This window comes from Hemicordylus capensis, chromosome 2 (assembly GCF_027244095.1).
Source record: "Hemicordylus capensis ecotype Gifberg chromosome 2, rHemCap1.1.pri, whole genome shotgun sequence".
NCBI classification, from domain to species: Eukaryota; Metazoa; Chordata; class Lepidosauria; order Squamata; family Cordylidae; genus Hemicordylus; species Hemicordylus capensis.
The window spans coordinates 329775202-329787926 of record NC_069658.1 but is presented as its reverse complement, the minus strand read 5'-3'; the positions used below and the strand labels follow the sequence as shown (position 1 = coordinate 329787926).

The 12725-nt window shown below is 43.9% G+C and overlaps 1 protein-coding gene across 4 annotated transcripts in view; it reads left to right on the top strand.

Moving 5' to 3' along the window:
- KDM3B (lysine demethylase 3B) overlaps nt 1–12725 on the top strand; it is a 125381-nt gene that overhangs the window by 29163 nt on the left and 83493 nt on the right. For 3 of the 4 annotated variants that reach the window (XR_008314922.1, XM_053289585.1, XM_053289584.1), the window contains exons 2-3: nt 8721–8888; nt 9445–9558. Coding sequence is in view for 3 of the 4 variants with exons in the window: in XM_053289585.1 (XP_053145560.1) it covers nt 8721–8888; nt 9445–9558 (282 nt within the window). In the remaining variant the exon portion in view is untranslated. Of the gene's footprint in view, nt 1–8127; nt 8434–8720; nt 8889–9444; nt 9559–12725 lie in introns of those variants that run through there. The other variant, XM_053289586.1, reaches the window with a different exon arrangement.

The window sequence follows — 12725 nt, the reverse complement described above, 5'->3', positions numbered from 1 at the left end:
TCCTTCTGCCTTACCAAACAAACATTGCGTTAAAACAGGACAGACATGTCAAGCTTCCGGTTTCCCTGTGCAAGTCTTTGGTCTGGTGCACAGTTCCAGAAAGTTTGACCAGGGGAAAGTCCTTTCTGGAACCAGAAAGGATTCTCATTACAATGATTGTGAGTCTCTCCGGCTGGGGGGCACAATGCCTCAACCACAATGCGCAGGGCCTGTTGCTGGGAAGGTGGGCCACTAGAGCTGTGGGTAGTCCACTTGCTAAAATTCAGCCCATTCCTGCAGGGAAAGGATGTTCCGGTGTGCACAGACAATGCATCTATGCAGGCACACACCAACCACCAGGGGGGCACCAGGTCCACTCGCTTCAGGCGTTGTTGGTGGAGCTTCTTTCCTGGGCAGAGTCACATCTGGAATCCATTTGGGCTCATCATGAGAGTGCGGTGTCGAACATTCATGTTCCACACCCCACTCACATGATGAGCCCAAATGGATCCCAGATGTGACTCTGCCCAGAACTGGCTGAGCTGGCAAGAAATCCAGCTGGCAGAGTGGAGGCTTCACCCACCTGTGTTTCACTGGTTGACATCACTGTTGGGACTTCCAGTGATAGATCTGTTTGTGTCACCAGAAAATACAACATTACACAGATTTTACTTATGGTTCCTCGTGAGCAGGGTAGTGATGGTGGACTCTCTGTTGGTCCCTTGGCCTCCACTGCTTCTGCACATGTCGTTCCTCCCTGTACATATCCTTGTAGGGTTGCAAAGCAGCCTCTAGCTGCCTCTTGAAATTGATGCTCCACTCCAGAAGTGGGTCAATCTTGAACACTTTATCTGACAAGGCAATTCTCCAGCTGAAGGATATTGGAGAGCCCCTTCATGTTGAAGGACTTGGAGAGTGTCTCTTCCTCCTTCTCCCTCACTCTCAGGAGCTGCCGGTGTAGGTGGAAACTCATACAGAAGCAGTGTAGGAGCTGCCTGCATAATCTCCAGTTCTTTCACTGTGAGCTCCACCTCATGGGATTCGAGGAGCTTATCCACCTCATGTGCCTCAATGTCTCCCCAGTCTTCACCATTTGCATGTGCAGGGTTGACGATGCACTACACCTTGTCTGTCACAGAGGGAATGGCTGTAGTGGGTGAAGAGGTGACTGCCCTGTGCCACAACTTGCTTCACACTGCATTCCATGTGTGGGGCTTTATCTCTGACAGGGATGCCACAAGGTATTCGATGTAGTCAGTGATGCTATAGCTCTTCCAGCAATTGCTGCAAGACAGAGAGGGATCGGTCTCCATCAGATCAAGCAGCCTCTCGAAGGTGAATCGGGTATAATGAGACTTAAAGATCCGTATCAGACCTTGGTCCATCAGCTGGATCAGTTAGGTGGTGTTCAGTGGCAAGAAGGTGATCTGCAGGTTCGGGTGTACAAACTGTAGGGCCAGGGACATCTCGCACCAGGAGGACTCTAAAGGCAGAGTTCTTTGTGGCCAGGTACCTCCACACTTCATGAAGGAAGCAGTTGGTCACCCAGTCTGAGAGAACTGCTGCAGTCACCCACACTCTACTGTTGGCTCTCCAGAAGCTGGGAAGCTGGCTCTTGTTCTTCCATTTGAGGAAGCAAGGGTTATGGGCTTGGTACAGCAGCATGGACTTTATGACACAGTCCCCTGCAGCATTGCCACACACGAGCAGAGTCAGGCAGTCCTTGGCTGTCTTGAAGCCTGGAGCAGTTCTTCCTTGCTTGCTTGCTTGCTGATGGAGTGGGATGCTCCAGCATGGTCTGGGATGGAGACCATGTTGTTTCCAGAAAAGGCCTCTCTCATCGGCATTGAAGACCTGCTCTGGCCTGTATCCTCCAGACTCAATCAGCCACTGGAACTCGTCTGGGTAATGTTCTGCTGCCTCGTGGTCTGCTGATGCTGCTTCCTCTGACAGCTTAACATTTTGGAGACTATAGTGGCACTTAAACTCCTCAACCCTGCTGGCCTGGAAACTGTATTCAGCATCTTCTAGTGTTACCACCATTTGAACGTGAAAATACTGTGCTGTGCTGTATCCATTTAGAATTGCTATTAAGTATTTTCTGGGACTGGTCTTCAGTCCACAGCCTGATGGCCTTTTCCATCCGTTCCACATAGGGCTCAAGTGGATGGGACACACCTTCATACTCTGTGACGTGCCAGACACTTAATAGTATTGTATCCATGAAAATTTATTTTAAGCATCCATTCTAAATTGATTTTAATTATGTAACAATTACTGTCCTGTCAAGTATGGTACAGTACATTTATCAACTGAGGGGAGGGGAGGGTGTTGTCTGGCACAATTACTGTGCTGCACCATTTTTTCTTTCTCCACAGTCAAAGTGAGCAAGCGTGCAGCAGAGAGCTCTGCTGAGGTGGCAAAAGGTCTCACAAGGTGTTGCCTTTGAGTGAGAACATCAAGATGCTGGACATGCTGGCTCATGGGGACAGCATGGCATCTATTGGTCACCATTACAGCATCAACACTCCACAAAAGTGTGAAGCCAGCATGCGTACCAGTGTGGTATCTGGCACATTGCAGAGTATGAAGATGTGTTCCATCCACTTGAGCCCCACATGGAATGGATGAAAAAGCTGTGGATCTAGGACCAGACCCAGAAAATATTTAAGAGCAATTCTAAATGGATACAGCACAGTACAGTGTTTTAAATAAATTTGCAACGGATATTTAAAATCAACTTTCAGTGGATGCTTGATATCAGTTTTCAATAGATACAGTACAGTGTTGTTGTTTTTTAATGTTCAATGCTTACAGCACTGTATTTAAAATAATTTGTTGTGGGTACTACAGCACAGCACATACTTAAAAGCAGATTTTAATGGATACTGTATATTATTTAAAAAAAACTTAATTGCTATTAAAATTAACTGCAGTATACTGTATACAGTACAGGTGAAATAATTAACAATATTAAAATTTGGTTTCCTTTTTAAATAAAAAAAGTAAAATTACATTGATTAAAGTTAGTACTGTAACTTGCATCTTACTAGGGATGTCCAGTGCTCCAAGAGGTTCCTTGAAGTTCACCAGGAATGGTGGAGGAAAGGCTCACACAAGCCTGGGAAGCCTCTCCAGAAACACGAAGGAATGCAAAAAGCCGTGGCTCCACAATGCTGCCAAAAGCTCAGAAAATTTATTTTTCTGAGCAAAAAACCCCCACAGCAAAACACTTCTCAATCTCCCTATAAACATCTCTCACTACCCACAGAGCACATGCAGGAAGAGCACGACCATATATGGGTAAATGCTCGTGCCAAAAACCATGGATACGTGGGACACCTGACCTGACTGTGAATATAAAGGTTGGTGCATAATTTTTAACTGCGGATATGTGGATCCACGAATATCAAAACTGCGGCTGAGGTCCACCTGTAAATAAAACTGGGGAAAACATTGCCATTGATTCATATTATTTCTTGATTCTGGTGGGCCAGGAACTACTGGGCAATTCAGAGGGTGACAAAATAATCCATGTTACATTTTCATTTAGTGTATCCATGAGCAAATATTTAAGTTGATATAATATATACCTACAGCCAAGAGATTATCTGCTCATAATGCCCTCTTTTAAAAAAAAATCCTTCTAAATATTATAGGAACATAGGAAGCTGCCTTGTACGGAGTCAGACCATTGGTCTGTCTAGCTTAGTATTGCCTATACTGTCAGTGGCTCTCCAAGTTTCAGGTTGGGATCTTTCCCAGCCCTACCTGGAGATGCCAGGAAGGAAACTTGGGACCTTCTGTTTTTCTTTTGAGCTATGGCCTCTTCCTCTAAGAGGAATATCTTGCAGCACTCACACATAGCTTCCCATCCAAATGTAAACCAAAGTGGGCACTGCTTAGCAAAGGGGACAGTTCATGCTTGCTACCACAAGACCAGCTCTCCTCTTTCAATAGTATATTGATATACTATTGTATCATAACTAGCTTTAAGTACCAGGTGTTGCTTGGGTATAGAAACTTAGAGCATATCGATGGACAACTCTCCTTGAGCCCTAACCCTAACCCGCCTTATATCCATCTGTCTGTGTTGAGGTGGTTGTTGGGGTTCCCGGGTACTCTATGTTATTCATAGGCTCTAGAAAGTCTCTTTGCAACATTTGGTCCCAATAGCTCAAAGGGTGTGGGAATGTATAGGGAACACACAGACAAACAGATTTAATTTTATATATACAAAATATATACCTGTGTCTGAAATATTTCAAAATATTTCTGCAGCAGAATCCTCCATTCTGGACATCCCTTTCTGTACTTAGTTACTCACACAGGCTCACACAACCTGGGTATGCATATTTGGTATTTTGTTATGTTGCTTGCTAGCTATCACAGTAAATCATTTAATAGAAACAGGAAAAGCAAGAAGATCATTTCCTTATTAGTCAATTTAACACTTAACATTTCATTAACATTAAAGTATTCATTAAGTTTGAAGTACTGCATTTGGAAAATTGGTATGCTGCAGTTCGGTTCACATAGCTTGGATGATGGGTGTAAAAAACAAAGGGCAATGATTCCTGAAACTGATAAGAGCCAGTGTGGTGTAGTGGTTAGAGTGCTGGACTAGGACCAGGGAGACCCAAGTTCAAACCCCAATTCAAGCCATGATACTTGCTGGGTGACTCTGGGCCAGTCACTTCTCTCTCAGCCTAACCTACTTCACAGGGTTGTTGTGAGGAGACACTTAAGCATGTAGTACTCTGGGCTCCTTGGAGGAAGAGCGGGATATAAAAATGTTTTTTTTAAATCTGGCAATTTGTGAACTGCTTATTGCTTTGCCACCTCACAGTGATCTTCCAGAAGTACCATCCCACTTGTATTGTGCTTCCAAAGAAAAGGGACTTCTGCATGGAAAAGTAACTTGCCTAGGGAGCAAGAGGTTGCTGGTTCAAATCCCCACTGGTATGTTTCCCAGACTATGGGAAACATCTATATTGGGCAGCAGTGATATAGGAAGATGCTGAAAGGCATCATCTTGTACTGCACAGTATTCTACCAAAGAAAACCACAGGGCTCTGTGATCACCAGGAGTTGACACCGACTTGACGACACAACTTTACTTTACATGGAAACAACTTGACCAGTATGAAACACTTGGACCAATTGCTAGTCATCATGACAAAATGTTGCTTGAGAAATGGACAGCAACTAAATGATTGCTCTGTGTTTTGGGGCCTGGTTTGCTTTTCCTAGAAAGCAGGAGGCAGTAATTGGAAGATAGTTTAAAAGTTGAATAATAAGGTTGTGGCCAGTGTTCGCTCTAATTTTTTCCATCTGTGTGTGGAATGAATTTTGTTCTGAGCGGCAGTATCAAGACAGTATGTGCTTACATGTGTTCAGAATAGGGCCTTCCTGATTTAACCTGAGCGGGATCGAAAATTGAGCGGACATCAAAAAACTAGTGAGCATGCGCACACCTTAGAGGGAACATTGGTTGTTGCCTTAGTCCATACAATGTGTCTCTTGTTCAGGGGTCTGGATGCAACTATTTTGAAACACAAGGCTATTATGCCACACAAATGTATAAAATATACTTACTAGTAGGCCTACTGTAGTTCAGTGTAGAATAGTGGCTTTGGTCTTTTGACTGGTATGTGTGGAGCATGCTCAAGCCAAAGAGAAAGCTGATTCCATTACTGTGAAAAATTGTCAACAAGTATTTTGGAGAAGATAGGTTAAAAATTATAATGCAAGTATTTGCATTTGGTAACTTTTGGTATTTGGCAACTTTTAAAAAAGGCACTGAAAACATGTTTGTTCACCCAGGCTTTTAATTAGATTTATAGTTTTGGTACTTTTAATGGTGGCTTTACAACTTATTTTAATGTTTATATGATTTTAATTGTAAACTGCCCAGCCGTGCATGTTTTGGGCAGTATAGAAATGTGTGTGTTTTTAAAGTATTGTGGCAAAGTTGGTCATACAAACTGCCTTTGCTTACAGTAGTTTGGATTTTTCTTTACACTGGTTATTTTTAAGGCAGGTTTTAACACTTTTTATGGTAATGCAAGCACTGTTTATGGTGTACATGGTGCTTACCCATCGTTCATTTTTTAAAAAATTTGCTAATTGGTTTCTGAAATCTCTCTTTAGAGTAAGTCATACACATTCAGTATAACATTTCTCTTTCCTATCCATACCTTAACAAGTTGGTTCTTCTTCATGGTCTCAGTGCATCACACATGGGATTTGTGCCTGCGCAGAGACCATTCCAGAACCTTCTAAAGAATTAGAGAGATTTTTGGTGATAGCCCTGCCCCCTTTCCAACTACTTTGTGGCTTTCCTGTTCTGCTCCCTCAGTTTTTGGCCTACTGCTGCAGACTCTAGACTGCTCTGAGCCTTCTGTGTTGTTGTTTTTTAAGGGCTTTGTAGAGACTATATCTTTTTGAGTAAAGAACCCATTTATTTTTTATCAGTTTTTAATTCTGTCTTGCCTCTCTGTCATTGTATCTGCCTATAAGTTTTGTGTTTTATTTGATTGGTGTCATCTTCCCCCCTCTTCACTCATCCATATCTTATGACTGGTACAGCTTTGTCTGAACACTGTACCACCTGCACTGCGAAGCTCCCTAGTTCGGACGGCCACTCCGAGTGCCTCTCTTGCCTTGGAGAAGGGCACAGAGTTGATGTGTGCATGGTTTGCAAGGGATTTACGAGATAGCCTGGGCCCATAAGAGGGCCTTCTCTGTGGCCACCCCTCTTCTTTGAAACACCCCCCCCCTCCTTGTTCAGCCCCTTCCCTACTGGCTTTTAAGGCTCTTCTTACCTTTTTTGCCAGGCTTTTGCCCTTTAATGTTTTTTTTTTTTTTAATGTTATTGTTCACTGCCTAGGGCCTTTGGAGGAGGGGGTATACAAGACATTTTAAATAAATAAATAAATGAATGAATGAATGAATGAATGAATAAATAAATAGGCTCGCTGTAACAGGGCCACACGGCTGAGATACCTCCTCTGGGAAAGAGCGCTCCTTGCTAGTTCTGTTTGGCACTTTGCGATAGCTTTTACCGTTCCCCCTTTGAGTACAATATAGCTTCCTTCACAATGGATGTAAACACTACAAGTCGGTTCTTTGTTAATGAATGCTGCATTTCCCCCTGTACTGGAGCTCATCAGTATGGGATCAGTCACTGAGCATGCTTGAGACAGGACGGAATTGTTCAGCAGTTGTTCCTCCCACTAGAGGCTATGATCCCCAGTCCCATCCTGTGTGCTCGAGGCTTTGGACGCTGAACGTTGAGCTCTGCTAGAACTTGGCTTTTGACAACCACATTGCCTATTATTTTATTCCTTTCTGCTTCTACCTTGTGTGCAAGGGCAGGAAGGAGTCTGCTTGTAGCCTTTTGTTGTTTTTACCATTGCTAAATTCTCTAAATTCTTTCTTTATTTAAGATTTGGCTTATTGGCTGTATTACTTTCGTTTTTGGTGTTTGTTTCTTTTGGTTGGTGTTTTTTCTGCTCGGTTGCGTGTTCTCCACCATGGAGATTGCTCACGCAAAGGAATTGTTGGGAGGCTCCCTCTCTGAGGGTTCGATTGCTCCCGAGCAGGCTTCCGAACCCTTGCAGCCTACACCATCCACCTCCGCTGTTCCTGGGACTGCTTTTCCCTCTCCAGTGGCAGCTCCCGTCCCTATTTCCCTCCAGTTGCCTTGCAAGGCATTCAAAAGGCTTCGCCATGAGAAGAGAAAGCAGGGCAACGGAAGCAGGTTATTGTGGTTTTGAACTTGGGGAACTGGGGTACTTGGCTGTTGTCACATAGGTTGTTACTGTAGTAGAAACTCTGGGTAGGATGCAGACATAGTTCTGTGAATGGAAGGCATACTGCTCATGCAAGCAGGAGGAGCAATTTTTGCAGAACCCCCTGTGCCTCCCTAAACATGTTGCTGAGGGCTGGGGAGCACTTGGCTGAACCAGAAGGGGGCATTGGGGAAAATTGGCTCTCCCCCAGTTAGTCTGGAATACTACTCATTATTTTTTCTATACAGTGTGCAGTTAGGTTGTAGAGGAAAGAAGTTCCACCTGTATTTGTACAATCAGTGACAGGATTTCTGTCTCTAGTTCTCTTGACTACTGCTACATATATTTGTCATTATTTGGTGAAAATGTTTATATGCAAGTGCTGTGTGAAGTTGGGTCGGGAAATTGTGGCTTTGAAGACAGTCAGTTTTTGAGAATGGAGCCTGCATGAGTGATTTTTTTAAATGCATGTGTTATGAAGGAAAGGGAAAACTGACACACATTCAGTGTTTCTTATGGAAGTATGTTAACTTCACTTACCTGAATAAGAGATGAGGGGAGAGATGGGACGTCCAGAAATGCTGACTAAATTGAAGTTTAAACAGTCCTGTGCAACTCACGTTAATAACAGTGGAATCCTATGCATGTTTACTTGGAAGTAAGTCCCACCATGACCTTAAGTAGTTGTGCTTAAAATTGCAGCCTTAACTTCCAAAAAAAAAAAAAAAAGTTCATTAATCTGGACCTTTAATCTAATCAGTGAGATCTGAAATTGGGCAGATGAGGATTTGTTTTTGCTTTCTTAAACAATTTTGATCGAAGGTTCTGGGTTGTTGTGTATGAATATTATTTTGCAATAGGTATTTTTCAGAACTCCCATTTTACTGACTCTTGTAACTTTGTCTGCATTTGTGTTTGAGAGACCTATTCTGAAATCTCTTGCAGATATTTGTGGAATTCGACCGATGCAGTTGGAAGCAGCATGCTTGGGTAAAGGTTCATGCGGAAGAAGTGATAGTTTTGATGCTAGAAGGGTCGTTGGTTTGGGTCCCTCGAAATGATCCAGTTTTGCTCCAAGGAACTAGAGTGTCTGTTGCACACTGGCCTGCACTGGTGAGTATCTGCACAGAAGCAGCCTTCATAATGACCCAGGCTGGATGCTGGGTTGTTTCTGTTGTATGATTAAAAGGCTTAGAGGTTATTTATCTCTGTGTGAAATCTGAATTTGGGCCGTTATGGAATACTCTATAATGAACTGAAACTTGTAAAATTAAAAGTGCAGCAGAGTTCTTTTGTCAAATTGGCCAAAATGTTAAGTGCTTCCTAACTTGAAGAGGTACTCTGAATATGGTACCTGTTTTGATCTCAAGTTACAAAATAAGTACAAGGCAACAAATTTAGATGATCTATGTTGTCTTTATTTTGTTCGAACACTTGTATTTAGTTCCCTTCAGCAGATGACTGAGGAAGGTTTGTTTATTCTCCATGAAGTTGCTGGAGACTTTTTTAAAAAAATAGCTTAATGTAATAAACATTTCCTCCATATATATATTTTTAAACTAACAAACCAGAAGGCTATTTGGGAAATCAGCAATCTTTGAAAGCATCTCATTGCAAGTGTATATGTTGTCATCTGTTTTCATGTCTTCATTTTTGTTCTCATTTACAGACTTTCACTCCTTTAGTTGATAAGCTGGGTTTAGGATCTGTGGTCCCTGTAGAGTCTCTTGTGGACCGAGACTTGAGATTTCTATCTGATGCCAGTGGATTACGTCTTTTCCAGGTAATCGGAGGTGCTCTGAAACCAGAGGCATAGGGTTTCATTTGTCATGCTTTCAGTAATAATTCAGAAGGCATTATGGTCTTGATACAGGTGTGCTCCCCTTTACCATTTATTCATCAAGTCACCTTAATTTGACGTAAAAGGCCCTGCCATAATCATTAGGGATGGGTCCAGACCGGTCTGGAGGCCATTCTAAAGGCCTCCGGACTGTCCGGACTGGTCCGGACCTGGCCAGTTCGGTTCAGATGGTGGGGGTTCCTTTAAGGGTGGGGGAGGGTTTACTTACCCCTCCCGCCGCTTTCCCCCCTCCAGCACTCGTATTTCTTGTAATAATTGGGGCAGCAGGATACCTCCCTGCCTCCCCTTCTCCCTCTTCAATGCAAGCCTATCTGAATTAACACAAGCCTTTTGCGCACGCGCGCGAGCTTCACGTTTCCCTGCTCTCTTTGCGCTTGGCCCCGCCTCAGTCTTCTCGCTCTCCCCCACCTTGACTCCTCCCTTCTTCTCTCTGTCTAATTGTTGCCTACACTTCCTCCGCCTCGTCTCCGGCCTACCTCTCACGTTACTTCTCTCAACCCCTCCCACTTATCCCCTCTCTTTTCGCTTCTTCGTTCCATGAGCGAAGGAAGACGAAAAACAGCTGCGCATGCGCCTCACTCTTCTTTCCTCTTCTTATAGCCTGACCCAGATCCTGTATTTATGTTTGTTCGGAATTTTGTCTAGCTCAGTTTGGGTGCCTGCTGTTGGGGTCGGGACTTGAGAGGCGAAATCCTGGAGATGTGAAGCTCGCGTGTGATGTGCACGTGCGCAAAAGCCTTTTGCATTAAAGAGGGAGAAGGGGCGGCAGGGAGGTATCCTGCCGCCCCAATTATTACAAGAAATATGAGCGCTGGAGGGGGGAAAGCGGCGGGAGGGGTAAGTAAACCCTCCCCCGCCCTTAAAGGAACCCACCCCACAGTGCCGGACCGCAGCTCTGCGGTTCCATGCACACCCCTAATAATCATTAGGCAAACCCATTAGACAAAATTATTTTTGGTTGGGATCCAAACAAGGGCACACCTTGTTCGGTGCACTCTAGAGTTTGTACTTAGTTTCTTGAACAGCAGCTTATATGCCATGCAGCAAACTGCTTTTGAAACTGAGGAAATTTTAAGAGCTGTTTGGCATGGGAATCTGCAGAAGAACAAGTCAAAAATCCCATGAGTATTCTTAATGCAATTATTTAGATCTTGGCCACTGTTTGTTTTTTCAGTTTCATTCTGATAGAAAATATGAATTCTGTAAAAGCTACAAAACCGGACACTTAAGAAATACTTAAGAAATCCTACCAGCAGTGTCTGAAACCATTAGATAAAACAATGCATACAGTTGAATATTATCCTGGAATTTGTCTTTCCAGAAAGCTGCAAACATACTATCTTTCTGTTATCCTACTCTCATGAATTTGGACATAGTACGTTTATTTGGACAGAACTGCAATATCCCAGATCCTATAAAACCAAGCAAGATTGATGGCACAAGCAACTTCTTCCTATAGCTATTTTTAATAGCTTTTAGTGAGTTGGAGACCACCATTGTATTGTAACCTAATTTGTGCTTGTGGGAGTACTCTTCTCCACTCCTCATAGGGATGTGCCTAGAACTGGTAGAGGCCGTGTCAGCAGGGAAGTTTACCTTTAAGGAGCAGCGAAGGTACTCCCCCCCCACTGCATTTTCCCCACCAGGTGTCTTTAAAAATGGTCCTATGGGGTGGCAGCATACCTCCAGCTGCCCCGGTGCACGTTGGACTGGAAGTGCCCAGTGCTGCTGCCCTGTGGGACCATTTTTAAAGACAATTCCAGTGGGGGAAACACGGGGGAGGGTAAGAGTACCCTTGCTGCTCCTTAAAGGTACCCCCGCACTGTCGAACCGGCCAAGCTGCCGGTCCTTCGAACCAGTTTGGAGGTCCATAACAGGGCCTCCGAACCAGTTTGTGCACATCCCTAACTCCTCATAGGGACCTCAGGGAATGGGATGCAAGAGGAGGGAGGACTTCCCCAAAGTCACAAGCAACTTCTGCAAGTAGAACTTGCACTCAGTTTTGAAAATCCTCTGTACCCTTTTCCCAAGGGACTTAACAGCTATTAAAATATCTATTGCTAGCTACTGGAAGAAGTGGTTATGCCTACAGTGGTTATGGCTACAAAACCGATAATCTGGTAGAGATCTGTTGGGCTTCATTAGTAATGGGTTCTGCGCCTGTGTGGAATTCCCTCAGTGTGCTCCTTGTGGCGTTTCTGTCCCGCCCTACGCTGCTAATGTTTAAGGTGGGAGGAATGCCACTCCCTCAGTTCCTGGACAACCACTGGTGCAGGTGACCATCCTTGCAGTGTCACAGGTGAGTTCTTATTAAGAGACTTGAACTACTGCAGTGGGGAGGTCTGGGTGGGTCTAATGGATGTCAACGGATCACTACCAGATCATCAGTTATAGGTGAGCAGCCTGCTTATCTGGATTGCGATCCGTTGAGCTCTATTACTAGTGGGTGTTTAGTTAGCTATGTGGGAGGAGGGAGCAGTAGTTATTGCAACATGCTTTTTAGGGCCTCTAAAATTTTGCCTCTGCTGCAGATCGCAAGTCTATAGCATATTGTCTTATAAAAGACATTTCCAATGACCAGGTTGCTGCTTTACAGATATCTTTGAAGGATATGTTGCTTGCTGTAAACTTAGCAGTCATGGAATAAGTGGACAGGTTCATGCGTGGATTAGTAACTGGTTGAAGGACAGGAAACTGTGTAGGAATAAATGGACAGTTTTCACAATGGATGGAGGTAGGAAGTGGGGTCCCCCAGGGATCAGTACTGAGACCAGTGCTCTTTAACTTGTTCATAAATGACCTAGAAGTTGGGATGACCAGTGAAGTGGCCAAATTTGCAGATAACACTAAACTATTTAGGGTAGTGAAATCCACAACAGATTGTGAGGAACTCCAAAAAGATCTCTCCAAACTGGGGGAGTGGGTGACAAAATGGCAAATGCAGTTCATTGTAAGCAAGTGTAAAGTAATGCACATTGGAGCAAAAAACACCAACTTCACATATACGCTGATGGGATCTAAGCTGTTGGTGACTGAACCAGGAGAGAGATCTTGGTGTCGTGGTGGACAACTCATTGAAAGTGTTGTCT